The 17,989-nt window shown below is 40.4% G+C and overlaps 1 protein-coding gene across 7 annotated transcripts in view; it reads left to right on the plus strand.

Annotated features, from left to right (window-relative positions):
* Window positions 1-17,989, plus strand: part of tox2 (TOX high mobility group box family member 2) — a 118,101-nt gene that overhangs the window by 19,700 nt on the left and 80,412 nt on the right. For 2 of the 7 annotated variants that reach the window (XM_031301788.2, XM_031301792.2), the window contains exon 1: window positions 99-343. The exons of the other annotated variants lie outside the window; for them this stretch is intronic. In XM_031301788.2, coding sequence (XP_031157648.1) covers window positions 251-343 — 93 coding nt within the window. In that variant the 5' untranslated portion in view covers window positions 99-250. Of the gene's footprint in view, window positions 1-98; window positions 344-17,989 lie in introns of those variants that run through there. 7 annotated transcript variants of the gene reach the window in all.

Below are 17,989 nucleotides of genomic sequence, written 5' to 3' on the forward strand. Positions count from 1 at the left end.
TACTTTTTGTTCGGTTTAATAGACTACGCGAGAGAAAAAGAGAGAGTGTGTGTGTGTGTGTGTTTGCAGGAGAGAGAGAGAGAGAGAGGGAGAGAGATAGAGAGAGAGGGAGACAGAGAGAGAGAGAGAGAGAGAGAGAGAGAGAGAGAGAAAGAGAGAGAGAGAGAGAGAGAGAGAGAGAGAGAGAGAGAGAGAGTCGCACAGGTTTTTGGAGCTACGCTTTCATGCCGTCAGTCTTGCGGACTCTGAGATGGACGTCAGATTTTATCCAGCTCCCCCTTCAAGCGTGGGTTCATGTACGTTACCGACTGACTCCGGTTTGGACTATTACCACGCCAACAAGGTAACAATTATCTCTACTTTACGGGCTTTATAGTCGGTCAGATGTGCAGCACTCGGTGTGATGATGCACGCGCGCGCACAAGTACATTGCTTACACATGGTGGGCCATATAGCTATATGAGCAGGCGCAATGTGTAGGAAGACGAGTGCTGCACTTTTACTTCCCTCGGGATGAATTAGATTGGAATGAGTCTATAAGCTACACTATCACTGAACTTTGTTGCATTTATGCTGTGCTGATTGTTTTAAACTCTGCAGAAAAGCACACATGACACCTGTTCTGAACTCGTGCACGCGGGTTTTCCTTTAATTAGAATTTGCTAATGTGTTCACCTGGATAAACTATGGGTACGTTGTACGTACTGTAGCTGTCCTGTGAGCTGAGTCCGAGTTCACCGCTCTCTCCAGCGCACTGGAGCTACTGGCGAATGCTCACAAATTGAACATGTGCCTTTTTTCTTCTTCATAAAACTAAATATGTAAACGGGCAAAATCTTCCCTTTTTAAACCTTGCTGGCCTAACTGCGGAAACACGCTATCTTATCTGCTCCACACAGGTTCCCACATGGGTCAATGCACAATTAGTCCAATAAACAACTATCAAGATTATTGCGTCTAAATGTGATAGTGACAGCATGGTATGGATCAGGGCCATTTGTCATGCTCTAAGCCGGTGTATAGGCTATCCTGCATCTTGTAACTGACCAGTCTGCATATTAATTTGTCTTATTTTGTCTCATTGCTCGACAAAAGTGTTTCAATGAAGAATATACAGTAGCATATTTATGCAGGCTTGGTTAACACCTTTTTTGCGCATCCACCTAGTCTCATCAGTACGTACATAGTAACTTTGAAGAATTAATTATTCATCAACAACCTATAAAGAAACCACCCGTGGTTGTTTGAAATTCTAAAGGATGAAATATTGGAATTTATTTATCAGCGTTTGTGTTCATATAAACATGCACATGCGGTTTCAAGCACGACATGTTATCCAATTACTAGAACCTCAGATACTTTTATTGGTAAATTGAAGTGGGCAGCAATAAAACAGTTTTAGCGACACGCTTCCATTTGACAAAATCAGTTTGCATCAGCCCTTTTTGGAAATACTGTCAAGTTTCCTAAATTATGCAGTTATTGATATTTCTTTTGAATGTCACGGGGCCTACTGTAAATAAATTATTTTTCCACTGCTCCAGTATTTCCATGAACACCGGTGCTGACTCTATGCTTCACTGATAAAGGTTTAGTATTAAGACAAATGACACATTTACAAAACTGTTAAATAGTCCATGATTACAAGTCACACGCAACAAAGCTAGTTTTGTTTTATGTGGTCAGGGTAAAACTTGTGTAAACATTTGGCAGAGCTAGAAGAAGGCATTATACCCACAGCCATTCAAATAGGTTTGCTTGCCTTAGCACCTGGAAAGAAGCCAGCAGGCAGTTAACATTTGCTGATGACAAAGTGAAACATTATACTGTAGCACAGTACAATATTTGAATTGTTAATCTCCCCTGTCCATACACACAGTCACCTGTATACATGAACAACACACACAGACACACACTCTCACACCCACACTCACTTGCAGTGAGGTTTGAATTACAATACATGAGACTGCAGCCATTCCTTAACCCTAACCTACTGTAACATCAACTTCAAGCCTTTAACTCTAACATACCTTAAATTAGCTATAGTTATAAAAGTGAGGACTAGCAAAATATTCTCTTAGAAGGGTTTTTGCAACCTTTCTGTCCGTGTGATAATTTTACAACGGTCACACTTTTGTGTGTGTGTTAGTGTGTGTGTATATTGGATAAGTCTAGTTGACACACATAGGCACACACACAGTAGCTGCTGCGGATGTATATTTAAGATCACAATGAGACCTGGCTCTCTGACCAATGCCGTGTCTCAGGTCTTGTAGCGTTGACACAACGAACTGTACTAGTTATCATGATTCAGCGAACGTATAGAGGTTGTTGGCCCGATACGAAGCAGGTTTGGGTTTCAAGGACAGAATCGTCTAACATTGTCATTACTAAAGTAACAGCTGTGACTAAGATGTAAAGTGACACATTATCTGTGCTGTGCTGCAGCTACTACACATAACTGTTGAATAATGATACGGGAGCTTTATATCACGTTTTGGCAATAGTTCATCCTTTATAGCGGTTTCATTTCAGGAGCTGGATGGAGTTGACCCCCTGAAGTAGCACTGTGTGAGCAGGTGTTAACTGGGAAGCTTGCAAAGATGATTAAAAAAATAAGATATTTTTTTTGTCTTTCACAGTCATTATGTAGTTAGTTATAGCTATTGCATGAATGATTTCAATGGTTTGGTGAGAATATTTCATAGGAAATTGTAAAGAAGTTTTAAGTTAGTTTTTAAGGAAGGTAGGTGTTGATTCACAATCATTTCCATTAAGCTAGCCAGAATATATATATATATATATATGGCTTGTCTGAAACTCAATAGTGTGGTTATGCATTACTTTACAGCATTGAATACACTAACCAGGAAGTGAGCATAACACTAAGTGGGACAGTCCATATATAAAAGCCCAGCACTTCCTGTTCTAGTGGTGTGATCTCAAACACATCTATTTGTGAGACTCACTGTTAGGCTTTGTGAGAATGACTTTGTGTGTGTGTGTGTGTGTGTGTGTGTGTGTGTGTGTGTGTGTGTGTGTGTGTGTGTGTGTGTGTCTGTGTGTGTGCACATGCCTGTATTCATGATGTTTTCTACCTGAAGGGGTTAATAATTGAGGAACGTAAAGAATGTGTAAGCTGAAACTGGTTAGAACTGATCAGCCACATTCAGACTGATGATTGATTGATACCTGCCAGGAATATGGATCACACTGACAGGATAAGTCAATACCACAAATCCATGATTGCACTTGACCTTTGAATTTAGACAATGGCTTTCCTGCAATTACACATAAAACATCAACAGAATACAGTATGTAACAATCATGAATGTATAAATCAAAAGGAGTCGAATGTACTTTATGCTTCAATTTCCTTTTTAAAACCCAAATCTGATTCAAACACAAAACGATGAGTAGATTATGTAAGACAAAGACGCCATTGTGCTTCTTTAGATTTCATTGTAAATGCCTTGATAAAACAACCTGTGCATCCACATTCCAGAACAATGCAAAGAACAACACATGAGCGGAGCATCGATTTGTATTTTTGCTATGAACCCCACGGCTCTGTTGCTCTTCTCAACTCCATCCAACTTGCATTGTCCTGCACTTGCACAATCACCGTGAGTCATCTTTACTTTTCACCCAAGATTTCTCCTAATCTTTTTGAAGCCTCTCTGTATCTTTCCTCACTGAGTGGGAGGCTTGTTTGTTCAGCGTACACTCAGCTGTGTATACCAGTGCTGAAGGCCACTTCTTCGCAAATGCCTGTTTTAGCGAGAGACTATTTGTCAAATGCATTATGACTTGTGCATACCCCAAGGCAGAATCACTCCGGTGAAATGAAGTTGGATAGATTACTGTAGCTGTTCCACTTTCTCCTCATCCCTCTTCCCTCTAACAACACGGTGCCCAATGAGAGAGGCTCTCAAGTAATTATACTGTAGTTATTCTGTAGGTTTATAATCCAATGGTTTGCAGATGTTATTCTTCACATAGTTGTAGTCTGTTCCAAGTTACTGTATGTTATTTATATATGCTGAGGCCATTTTCACCGCAGTGCAGAGCAAACACTTTATTGATACACAGTGTGTGCAGTACTCAGAGAAGTGATATCTCAATAAAAGCATTACTGTGTTTGACTGTATGTGTGCATGTGTGTGTGTGGTGCATACCTAATTGCTATTATACCTTGAGGCGAGGTGTATGAAACATGTTTAACTAGATGACCCTCATTTATACATTGATCGAGTTTTCCCCACGTGTTATACTTTGTAATGCCTCATTGTGCATCTTTATATGAATGCAAGTAACAAGCTGATGACATTTGTCCACCCAAAGAGCAATGAGGCAAGCTTTTGCATAGCACGTACCATCCCTTTTCAAGTGGTCCGTTCCATTTCCACCACTATCCAAATCACTGTATTAGTCATGGGATACTTCAAAGTATGGACAGACGAAAATATTTTCCATGTTGAATTCTCAGAATGTGTTTTTTTTTTCTTTTTCTCTCTCGCTCTTCAAAACATGACCGTAATAGAAACAGAAAAAAGTAAAGAGTTATTCCAGCAGTACCTCATTCTGTACACAGAGAAAAGTTAATTACATGGAGGCAAGCATTCTTGGGTCAACAGCATGGACTTGGGGTTTTTCATTGTGCCTATTCATAACATTCTGCTGACTGGCCAGTCCGAGTTGCAATATCCCAACCGTTCTCACTGGGAAAATGTTAACCCATGCATGGCACTAATGCACACCAGAGGGGAAAACACAGTCTGAAGCTGCTGGAACTGTGAATACTCAAAGTGTCGAGTTTATTGTTCTAATGCAGTTCCAGGCAGTTAAATCAGAGCAAATAATAGATAACATAAAATGCAGTCATGGAATGAACATTATTTTTTGTATAAAAAAAATTAAATGTTTTTGGTCTAACCACTTCCTGGAACTATTCATAACCAAGTCTCTCTTTCTCCCCACCTCTCCCCCTCTCTGCGTCTAACTTCTTCTCTCATTTACCTTCCCAGCAGCAATGTCAAAAGGTTATGGAGGGAAGCCGGATCGCCTGGGGCTGATTGTGTCTTTGAGTTAATGATAAGTAGCTACAGTGTTATTCTCTGGAGCAGTGGGGCTTAGATTGTGTTCTGGGCACAGACTATTACAGAAGGAGAAAAACTGCGCTATTTATGATCACTTGTTTTAAACACAAGAAAGGAAAATACAGGATATTGAGAACATTTTTAGAATCAGATGGATAGATTGTGGATACGTGAGTTGCAGACAGAACTTCACCTGCCTTTGTTTATGTTCATTCATCTTTGGAACAACATAGGAAAAAATCTCCACATTGGTGCCACCACATCAATGATACTGTAGTTTGTATTCTGCAGCTACACCCACATAGGATTTTATGGGGAATTTCAGGACGGCAATTGAGTAATATAGAACAGGCTAGGGGATACAGTACTGTCCATAACAGGGATTTACCACAGTGGACTTCTGTTTAACCTACAGGACAGTGAAGGTGGCAAAGCCTCAACCAGACTCTCTCCAGCTCTCCCGTTGCTCTGCTCTGTACTTTATAATCTAGACCAGACATGACTCAGAGCTACTAGAGGTGTTAAGAGGGTCATAAGTCATGTATGGCTGAAAATAGATAGTATAGTTTATCCTGCCTGGTTAGCTACTTAATCACCTAGGTCCATGGAAACAGGCTATTTATGTCGGTGATTGATTGTAGGAACTGCCAAGAATTCAATCATGACAGTGCATTTTTTTTAAATATTCCCAATATACTTTTGTGATATACTACTGCTATACAAATCATTTCTATGCTGCTATCACATTGCAATCTATCCACCAGAAAGTAAGTTTACTATAAGAAATCATCAGACTGATAGCAGTTAGTTTTCAGGCTTGGTGACATGCATGGTAATCTGTAACGTAATGCGAAACACAGCCACATCACAAGATGTCAGAGTAATTCCAATTTTGACGTTGAACGCCAATCGAAGCAGCCCGGCCCCGGCCCAACTCGTGCCCCTCATTAAATCACATTAACCCTAATTATCGTCACTGCCCCTTGAAACCAAAATACTACAGTCAAGTGTGACTCCTGGCTCCTCAGCTGGATGTTGGGTGTGTGTTTTTCAACCCCTCGACTTGTGTAGAGGAGTTCAATGTGTCAAGGCGTTTTAAACTGTCTTCACCTCAGGAGGCCACTGGTTCCTCAGTAGCAATAGCCTAGCCTGTCCGTCTGCCTCTCTCCTTGTCCGTCTGCCCCCCACCACCCAGTTTCCTTGTGCTGTTTTATATTCAGTTCTTGATTGGTTGGGGGATGGGGTGGTGGAATAGCATTTGAGAGGTTAGCTGGTTTGTGCAGGGAGGGGGAAGTAGATTTGGGTTGTGTGTAAAGAGAGAAAGGGCTGTAGATGGAGTGAAAATTGAGAGAGATTTTAGGGGTACTTTATTTTTCAGCTTGCCCTTGAGTCTCTAATGTCATTCAACGATGTGGAAACCAAAATGAGCCGTGCCACCAGATGTGTTCCAGTCCAGATAGTGACTTGAAAGACAGACGTTTATTGTTTTAGTGCATTTGGTGTGGTTCAAACCCAAACTGCATGAAATGCTGATTGATGGATTTCACTAATGAATGTGTGTGTGTAAGAGAGAAAAAGGAGAGAGAGAGAGAGACATCTGCTTCATGTGATTTATTTAACCATTTATGTGCTCTGCTCTACACTCTGCCTGCTCATGAGAATGGTAAACTATATGAATTTCACTGTGCTACAGTAGCATTTCAAAGCAGATTCACTTTCTTTTTATCAGCACAAAATAGGAAATAATACCACCCTTTCAGTAATGTTTTCCTTTGATATCTACAGAGTTGTTGCCTTGATATTTCTATAAAGTAAATACAGGCTAACAGGCTTCAATAGAGATAAGTATGATAAACATACTTAGCAGCAAGAGGATATATCACAAAGTTGTTGCTTAGGCTCTGTTTTTGTTATTATATAACAATAAGCCAGATTCAATATTAACACTGTGACCCTCTGTTATGCATACATGCATGTTTGGTTCACCAAGGGCAACAACCAAACTTAATGTTGACGCAGACATTTAGCATCATCCACACGCATGCGGTTTAGACTGTAGGCCAGGAAGTGCGCAGCTCTTTTTTGCAACAGTTTCAGCATCCCTGCTGTGAACCGCATGTCCTTAATTATCATACACTAACACTTTTGGTGTTCCTATTGTTTCACAGTTTTAAGGTATCAACACAGCTAAGACGGATGCAACAAAGACAAAACATTTTCAGCGTGTCGAAATGCAGCAATTCCCAGAGCGAGAAAGCTGATCTTCATTAGGATAATTGCTTCGTTTCATTCATAAACAAATAGACCTCAAAGTGATTATTCTAGATGCTGGAGATTATGAGTGCAGTTATTGGCCTTGGCAGATTTGTGTAAAGCAGGCTTTGGTACATACATTAGCGTAATCATTGTATGAGAAAACCATATCAACATTTCACATAAGCACAGAGAGGGCTCATCATCTCTGACTTTCACACTCGCCACTCTGCAAAGATCTCACAGTTCACTCAACAATTTTTTTTTCATTTCATCACTCTGGGAATGGTGTGTTAGAGCCTATGTTTTGGTACTTTCATGATTTGTTTTCAGTACAGTATGTGAAATGTTATGAGACTGTTGTTCAGTCTAATAGCAGGAAATGAAACACGAAGGAAAGGAAGGAGTGAAGGAAAAGGGGGTAAGGGCAATTTTTTAGTCTTGTTGACAGATCAGAGTGGGGAAGATTTAACAAGTTGTCGACTTGAAAGATAAGATCTACCTATCACTGGATTGGGAGGGACAGTGTTATGTCAATCTTGAGTAAGTCTGAAGGCACCAAATCACCCATCAAAATGTATGATTGGAAATTCAGCTTTTTGTGGGACATGGCATCTTTCATCACTCCCACTGTTGACTCAATCCTTGTTATAAGGCAGGTTTGCTGTATTAGACTGATAGCTGATTCAGGTACAGGTTATAACGTTTTAGATTATATAAAAAAGTCAGAGTTGCAACATGGCATGCGGTTTATTTGTTGGCATTTCAATCCCCTGGCTCCACTCCTGACGGGCGTTTCCTCAGAGAAGGTCGGCGAGGATGGCGTGATCCAACAGATTCCATAGGATAAATGTATAAAAACACTGATAAACATAGCATCTGCGCCGTCTATGAATGCAGCTGTCGGGTGTATTAAGAGGGGTTCACAACATGGGCAAACATGAACAGTTGTCTTAGCTTCCTGAGGCATGTCCTGTGCAAACAGAACTGGAGATAGCTGGTTCAGGCCCACACTTAGAGACCATGGGTCCACTGAGTACACACACTCTCACAGGTAGACACGCACACACTCATACATGCAAATGCAAGCATGTCCGCACTCGCATAGCATAAATAAACACACGTGTGAGCATACAGACCACATAGATAGTGGTGTGTTGTTGACCGAACAACAGGCCGATCCTTTGCAGTAGTGGTTAATGTACTTTATAGTATGTCACAATTTTGGAAAGATTTCTGGTTGGGACGTGTATATTAGTAAGATTCATTAGAAATATAAGTAAGCGTTTAAACTTTTGGTTTTACATGTCTAGTTGCTTCCTTCTCTAATTGTCACAGTGACTTTAGAAGCGCTGCTCTTTTAACACAGGAAAAAAAAGTCAAATGTGTGACTAACCTCAACGCAAAGCTCAATGCGTTGTTGACATTGAAAATCAGCCCTTAAGTGAAAAATTTTGAAACTAGTGTCACATGTGATAGATCACGTTTGAGTTACTTCAGGATTGCACAGGAAGTTAGCTGGTTGGGCCACCAAGGATTGGTCCTCTGCCGTGTGCCGTTTGTCTCTGTGCTGCTCTGAGCCAAGTCTGTGTGTGTGTGTGTGTGTATGAGAGAGAGTCCCCTCCCTATCACTACAAACCCACAGTCCCCCTAGGCCCCTTTTTTGCCTCAGTCTAGTAAACCACCTCTGGCACTTTTGGGCTTTGTTCATAATATTTTCATTGTAGCTTTGCTTTACTTTCCAGGAATTCCATTCGCTGTGTGTGGATAGTCAGTTTTTGCTACCCCAAGATAACATCAAATAAGAGCGTCAAATAAGAGCACTTCATAGAAGAACTGCACCCTATACTTAAATCTAGATGTAATTGCATTTTTTTGTCTTCTTTGCCTATGCTGAATCTGTTATGGTATTCTTTTAACATCTACACACACACACACACACACACACACACACACACACACACACACACACACACACACACACACACACACACACACATACACACACACACACACACACACAGAGAATACTGCTTCAGTAACATGTACAGGAACCTGATAGTACCATTAACTTTACATTTAGAAATTTGACTTTTGTATCATATTGACTATGGATCTACAGTAGCTGCTTGAGGTATGTTTTAGGCCTCAGTATGTTGATTTGTATGCGATGTGTTGGTGCCAGCTGAAAGCAAGTGTGTTCACTGTGCAAACACAGCATTGCTGGCACTCCTGGTTTCATTTAATCTTTGACACAAAGACACTGGCATGTGGCTGGGCTCTCAGACACATTCAGTAAGTGAGAGAGAGAGAGAGAGAGAGAGAGAGAGAGAGAGAGAGAGAGAGAGAGTGAGAGAGAGAGATGTGTGGGTGTGTGCATAAATACATAAATAGTGGGATAATTACTTAAAAGATCTCCCATTTTAAATCGTTTACATTTATTTATTTTCTCTCTTTTTATTCCATCTAGACAGGAAGATTACCTTTTTGGGGGGATTTCTGTAGGCCTTGAACATCACAGTTATAAGGACTTCCTGAAGCAAACACATCATCGTGTGACTGATACCATGCCTGGTTCTTTGGTCACCTCAGGACCTTATTCTGGGTTGTAGTATGCGCAGAAGTCCACATTACTGCCATTCTTGATGGATGATTTATTTGGCTGCCATCCTATAATTACCCACCGGGTAGATGGGAGGACCTCTCTGAGATTATAGTTTGTCTTTGCAGTAAAAAAAAAGAAAAAAAAAAGCCTGAGACTCTTGAAACGATTTGGCAGTAAGCTCTTTTAAAGGATCTTTTGATGTTTATCAAGCACTGAAACATTTATTGAAAATGTATTCATAATCTCTGTAGTGATGGAAATGGTGAACAAAACTGTTTAAACGCAAACAATCGTGTTATTCAGAGTTGTGTTCATAATTACTGCAGTTCTGCTCGTTTGTACTAAAAGGTTACCTCTTGGCACCAAAGACTGTTGTTTGCAAAGTTTGATATCTTTCAGATGCAGAAACATTGCATTCAGATACGTACCGAATGAATATTTCCACATTAAAAGAATTCTTTCTTTGTTTTTGGGACATGGCTATAATGCTAGAAGAATGAATCCAAAATGAAAAGCGATGACCTTTCATCAGACTTTGACAGAATTCTGCTGACACCGGTCATGGGTAATCACCAGCTTCTTGGCAGGAGAAAGGCGTTAGTTCTTTCTAGATACACACCACCTAATATTCTTTTAATTGACTTTAGAGAAACTGTATCAAGATGTGCTGATGAAGTTACAAATTGGCTAAAGCTGCTCATTCCGAGAGCCAGATCTCCTTGTTCCTTGCGGTTTGGTTTGTTGTACTTTCTGCTGCTCTGCATATCGACGAGGGTGGAAGAGTGGAAGATTTCAATTACTCTGAGAAAGTCAAGGAGCTTGTTGAAGTTTGAGAAATACAACACGGTTGGTTGCTACGTGGAGATTGCGCCCATTTGGAATGCAATTAAATTGGTTTGGCTGCTTGCCAGTGAAAAAATACATTTCCTTTTTTTCTCAAATGAAAATGTATAGAGTGTTTTGCTGAAAAATACCTGGAGGGAACAGTAGGCTGTTGAATATTTGTAATACAGCTTGCACTGTGCTGTTGAAATGAGTTTTGAGATGAGTTATCCATTGTGGTTTCCCCTTTGACATTTCAAAGGTATGCAGCTTTTGAACCATGGAGTACTGTAATCTATTTTTTTTTCTATTATTGATGTGTGGTTGAGTTATAAACTGTAAATTGGCTTCTTTGCCATTTCACTGGCTGTGCCATATCACAAACCATGAGGCCATGGTGCAGAATCTGACTTTGTAATAATGTTTATATATAGTCACATGTAAACCCCAGTTGTTGGTCCCAGTCTACACATGAAACTGTACAAGACTGCTGTTTACCATATAGAGTGTGTGAGTCTTTCAGCAGCTCCTCAACAGCACAAAGTAACCAGTCCATACAGAGACATGTAACAGACGTTACCAGCCGTTCTAATTTGAAAGTAATGACTAACTTTATTATACGCAAAGACACACACAAGAAAATAAACATTAGAAGGTGAAAGTATCATTGCAGCTGCTGCAGAAAGTATAGACTGAGGTATAAATCTGCAGTCGTAACTGCAGGCTACAGTTTCTTATTAGTTTACACTAGACATCTGTTCTTCGATTGATGTTAACTGTTCAAGGGCTGAAACAAAAGTTAGCATTTTAACAAAGTGATGAAATATCACCCAAAAAGATGAAAAGATAGTGTCAGGAAAACCGACTGTGTTATCACTTCCTTTTAGCTGCGTAAAGACCAACAGTAATTGACATTTGAGGTTGTTTTGGCGTGCACAAAGTACACAGTGATCTTCCTCTTCTTTGAATGACATCAGGGCAGTATGAACCACAATAAAAGAAAACAAATATTCTCAGATTTGTGTCCGAGATTGTATTGTACTGTTTACATTCAAGAGAAATTTCAGGGTTTCATTTCAAGCATTTTTAAGGTCGAATAATAACAGCAATTTCTTAACAGTCACACAACAGTGTGAAAACGCCCTAAGAGAGATGGAGAGAGAAGAAGGAGGAACCAGCAGATAAATTCAGAACCATAAATGTGAACTGTTAGGTTGTTGTGTGTTTGTTGTGTTATTTGTGGTGTAAAAAAATCTGCCTCTGATCCACTGTTGCCTGATCTGCAAATGGATCGAGCTGCCCAGCCAAGCCGTTCTTACAAAATCAGCTTGGCATGGCATTATAATAGCTTTTCCTTGTACCTGTCCTGTCAAATCAACTTAGCCTCTTCGGGTGCTATTTTAATGTTAGTCACACAGTCGATAGAGGAAACTACAAGTCCTGTGTGTCGCCTCTTGTCCCCAGAGAGCACAAGGAAAACTACTTGTATGTTCAGCGCTGTGATGCTTTCATTACACCATGACACTTTTGGGAAGTGTACTTTGCAACCAGATCCATGGAGCGAGGGAGAGATGTGTTGAGATGATGAGCTAATTAGCAGGGTCTACCACTATGCTGCTAATGGCTGTTTGCGGCTTTGCGGGTGCTGCAGCGTGCGCGCGTGCGCACTTACGCTGCACGGTTGATTTTTAGTCAGAAGCGTAACTCAAAATGTGCATGACAAAGCCTGCTAAGTGAATCAAAAAGCTGTGTATCACTGGAAACAAGGCTCCTCAGTCTCCTCAATGGAACTGCAAAGATAGAGCGAACAGGCACAGACGCCTGCCAATACACCTTCAGGGCATTGATTGAGTGCCATAATGCTTTCATGTGCCTCTCCTGCCTATGTCGAATGTGAATATCTCAATAAAGGCGTAGGATTTTCTTCCGTGTGTGTGCCTTCTTAGATACTCAATGTGAAAAGATGCCAGTAAACGTGTGTGTGTGAACCCAGACTTAGGGATATACTGTTAAGCTGTAAAATGATGTAGGTTTCTACTATTACAGCTTGTGCAAAGAACTAGAAAACAAACATCCGACAAAGAGGAAGAGGAGATGGAGAGATAGAGCTTTATCTGGCAGACAGAGAAAGAGGCCTGACGAGCAATTCTGCAAACTTACAGAAAAAAAGAAACTAATAGAATAGATGATGTGTACCACACGTTAGCATTGACACATGCACACAAACCAAGACAGGGTCCTCTTTCCCACAGGACACCCGCTCTCACTTTCATTTGTGCTCATGCACCTGCTCACACTCGCTGTTATTTTCATTACAGCAGAGTGAACGTCATCCAACATCAAACATTGGTGTTCCACAGCCCGATCTTGCGGTAGTTTTCAACAAGTTCCCATGACTAAATGACAAAGGTTTTTTGTCATTGCAGTCAAAAACCATCCATATGAGCGCTTTATGAGCGTTACGTCATGGTTAAGTTTAGGCAACGCTAAAGGAAGCTGAAATGGTTTTTTGATTAATAATCTGTTGATCAACAAAAACGAATTGCCAGCAATTTTGATCACTGATCATTAGTTTAAGCCATATATCAAGCAAAAATGTCAAATATTCACTGGCTCAGCTTCTCAAATGCGATTGTGGGTTTTGGAATTTTGGTTGGACAAAACAAGCAAAGCAAAGTGTTTTTTTTTTTTTTTTAAACCATTAATTTCTGTTTCTATTGATTATTGTTAATCAATAGAAATATGAATTTACAGATTACAGTAATTGATAACAAAAGCCCTAAAAGAAGCCAATGGCCTATCAGGCAAGTGCTCAGTCCAGTTTCTGGAGAGTACAGCCGTCTGGTTAGATGTCTGTCAAAGTATGTGGTTTTGACCAAAAAGCTGTCTCTTGGAGAGTGAAGCAGTGTTGGAAAAAAATACAAAAAATGTAGATATGGAGAGGCAATCCATGAACCTGTGCTTGACCATTCAGCAACACTGCCAGCTTTTATCACATTCCAATAACATTTCTGCTTTTCTCTTTACCGCGCTCCTTCTGCTGCAGGGTCAGGACTTGGTACGTCAACTTTAAATTTGTTGTAACTCCTGCAGCTTGGTTGTGCACTGTATGCATCCTTGACATCCCTTTACAATTGAATTAGATTTTCTGTAGTCATTCAGGCTTGTTTAGTGTATTTGGCAACTACTATTGCTAATCCGCACAAACAAACCCAAGCAACAAAGCAGCATGAGGAGTAAGCAGGGTTCACGTACGACACCGAAGTGATGGATGAGCTAATTGGGGATTAACAGTTAATAACTGAAGGAGGTGAGACAAGTGCTGAGCCCCTCTCTGTGCCAAAGTCTGCGGTGATATTTCTTTCTTCCTGGTTCTGTTCACCCTTGTTTCTCACCTGTCATGCTGTTATTTCTATCTCCCTGGATTCTCATCCTTTCTGTCTCACTCTGTTGGATTTCTGTTTTTTCCCTTCTCTAACCCTCTTTTTATTCTCTCTCTCTCTCTCTCTCGGGCTGATTCTCATCAGCCTGTATTAGTTGCAAATGCAGAACTAAGTGGCTGTGACAACATTCTCAGATACTCCAGCTGCCACAGATTTATTGAGTTATTAAAGTAATGTACTGTGATTAAAAATGCTAATTTTCCCTAAATTGTACGCCAGCTTACATCATTTTTTTTTTTTTACATCGTTTTTTTTCAGAAGCTGATTTAATTACATGGAAAATGAAACAAGGGCCGATGATTCAATCTTTGCAGCTAAGTGCCTCTCCACACAAAAAAAACCCCAGAATAACCTCATGATACAGAATTATTGTTTGGGCTACAGAATGTGAAATGACAGTAAGATTCTTTTAGATGGAATAATCAGAGGTTTTGCTGTTACATTGTACTAGCTGTAGAGTGCACAAATGCTTACATTTGAACTGTACATGTATTAGTTTAGCTTGTATTTCTGTTTATATGCCATCTCAGCAATCTTACCTCAGGCCATAATCTAAAAGTGTGGCTTTGAAATCAGTGTAAAAATACAGATCCTTTACAATCCCTATCTTGTTAAAGTAAGCCACTCAATACATGTAGGTTAGTTCTGGATTTACATTTAAAGTATGTATTTTAAATAAAGAGAGAAAAAACTTTCCGTTCCCAATATTATTATGAATTGTGTCTTCGTCTATTCTGAATAATTTCCTTTCCCCTGGGGGATTTTTTCAGCGTGCTTGCCTTGGCTCATTTTGGCCTCTCATTATGCATTCATGTATTCGTTTATATAATACGCAACACTGCAGCTTTATTGGACAAATCTTAGTCGTTTTGGACAGCATTGTGTATGATACATGAATGTTAACATTTCTTTTCTTTGAATTCCCTGTTTTTTCTCTCTCGTTCAAGCAGTCAGTTTCTCCTGCTACCGTTATTTTGCAGAATATGCGGCCCCTTTTGAACATCAGTGGTTTGAACCAGTTACTGAAAAAGTAATTCTCATTTGAATAATGAGATATAACTTTTTCTCTTGATCACTTGATCTTTGCGGGGCACTTCTGCTGAGCAGCAGATAGCACTGTGCTGCAACTTTATTCCAGCCCTCTAAAATATCTGCAAGATTACCAGAACAGCTTCAGATATTGTTTGGATCCCTTCCAGATTTCCCAGTGTACTGTAACAGATCCTCGCCAGTATCATCACCGCTTTACAGCCCTACCTCCTGAATAGGTCCTATAGGTGAGCGTGTGAAATATCCATGACCATGTCAGATGTCTTTTCCTCTCTGGTAAGGATTGACTTATATGAGGAGTACAGCGGAGAGTGAGCGTCTCCGGCCTCCCAGATGTCCCAGACATAACAGAGGCTTGTCAGCTCTGTGGCTGTGCTCTAAATGGGTCACTTTCCTTGATATCACACAGCTCCTTCACAATGACCCCACTGTTCTCCTGATATTACAGAACACCAGGTGGCTCACTATGAAATGTCATGGCCAGACAAATGTGGACTGCGTGTGTTGGTGAGTAGTCAGAAAAACAAATGACCATGCACACATGTGACTGCAGTTTGTGTGAGGTATAGACATGGGTTTGATACACACCACAGGCCAAAACACAAGAGCTTATAGAAAAAGCTCACTGTTCTGAAACATTTTTTTTAATTTTTTTTTCACTGTATGATTTCTGGCATCTCATGATGAAAACCTTTGATATGGGGAAAATGCATTTTTCATTGATCTGCTATTCACCTCTTTCAGAGCAGTTTATGCATGGCTGTGTGTAACACAACATGCTAGGGAGCTCTGCAGAGAGGAGTAAGAGGGTAGGAACAATAAAAGAAGTGAGAGGGAGGGGGAGAGCGGTTGGGTGGATGGCAGTTCAGTGATTTGTGATTTATGGTTTGATTACAGTCTTTCCATCCTGCTGAAGACCGGCTGTATTTGCCTGCATCACGTGCATTTTTTCTTACATAGCCTATTGGTGCAGCAAGCTCCAGCTCGTTCTGCTCCTCGTCAAAATGAAACACGCATTTGCACATACACACACCAGTAGAATGGTATTCAGGCACACACACACACACACACACACACACACACACACACACACACACACACACACACACACACACACACACACACACACACACACACACACACTGATTGAGAGATAAAATGGAGAATGGCTCTTTTAGTCAGCTGAGCAGTCTCCCCTCCAGCAGCCTGGCAACCATTCAATACCATTTACCTCCTACTGGGAAATAATATTGACATTCATAAATGTACCCAGTAAAGGGACAAAAAAGCGATACAATAGACAGTGTGATTCAAGCACAGGTGTCTACCGTCTTGGGTTCACAATATCCCACTCAGAATGAATTTCAGCACATTTACAATATTACTGCAAATATGAATGAGAAGAAAAACTATCTTTATTTGGAATGTCAATGCCACCGTTTTGTAAAAAAAGTAACCATGAAAATGTAGACAATGGATTTTTTTCAACTGTAGCTGGTTGAATATACTGAGAACTGCATTCCAATAATATACTAGGAGTGATCAGACCTTGGTGAGAAAGAAACACAGTAGCAAAGTATGCTCCCTTTATGTGCCATTAGTGTTTTCAACCAGCATCGACCCACCTTCATTTAAACCATGTTGGTGTATGATAGGATGAAAGCTGCAGTGACAGATCCAGTCACTGATATCATGTCTCCCCAGGCTTTCATTAAACTGCCATTCATTCTCCTCCTCAGGCCTCCTTAGGCCTCTTACTTAGAATTCTCTAACTGCACATTCTGTACCACGGACTCCCGAGCCTTGTGAGTGAAGTAGTACGTTCAAGTTCAACTTGTCACTGGTTACAAAATGCTTCAGTAAGGTTGAGAACCAGAAATTCTAGATCTCGATTTGCGACTTTGAAGGGATTGTTCCAGCTGTCAAAATACAACATTAGCAACGAAAGGTTAAGATTATTTTAAGTGTTGGTTCTTATAATAATAAAAAGACCAAGCCTTGTAATGTTTAAACTAGTAATCTGTTTGGTGGGTATCATCTGATTCAAAATTTTTATTACCAAAAAGAAGAAATTTAAGTTTTGCATTGTTCTGTAATGATAACACCCTATACATTGGTGTTCTCCAGAGGGTGTGAATGTTTGGGTCCGACTATACTGTTGGCACTGGTTATTTTGTTGGTGCAAAATATCAGCCCGTTCTCACCCTAAAAACAACCATATGGGTCGATTATTAAACTCATAACGACCGACAATTACATTTCTTGTTAGGTGGCGACCTCTCGTGGCTGTTGTAATTGTCGCGAGAGCAAACAAGGAAGTGAGGTGACAAAGTATAAGATCGCCAAATTCTGCCTAAGGAGGAAAGATTTCCCATGTCTTGATTGCTAACAAGAGAGTTAAACAGAGTGCAGAGGTTACAAGACATCCCTTTGCTGTGACAGTATGGTCATTGTCATTAACACAACTGGACCCATGAAAGACAGTTAACGCTAGGTTGACCCCACTTGCTTATGTAGTGCAGGATGAAGACAATACAGAGTGTGCAGAAGCTGCTGATGATTCACAAGTTAACACATTCCTAGTGGGAATCAGCGCTAGCTACAGTAGCCTAGCTTGGAAATGCCCACTCAGGCACTCAAGGTCAGACACTGTTTCCACTGATATGTTTAATAATGGCCTTATTCTCTGGGGTAAAATGTCAAAATATGTACTATAC

Source organism: Sander lucioperca, chromosome 6 (genome assembly GCF_008315115.2).
Source record: "Sander lucioperca isolate FBNREF2018 chromosome 6, SLUC_FBN_1.2, whole genome shotgun sequence".
Taxonomy (NCBI): domain Eukaryota; kingdom Metazoa; phylum Chordata; class Actinopteri; order Perciformes; family Percidae; genus Sander; species Sander lucioperca.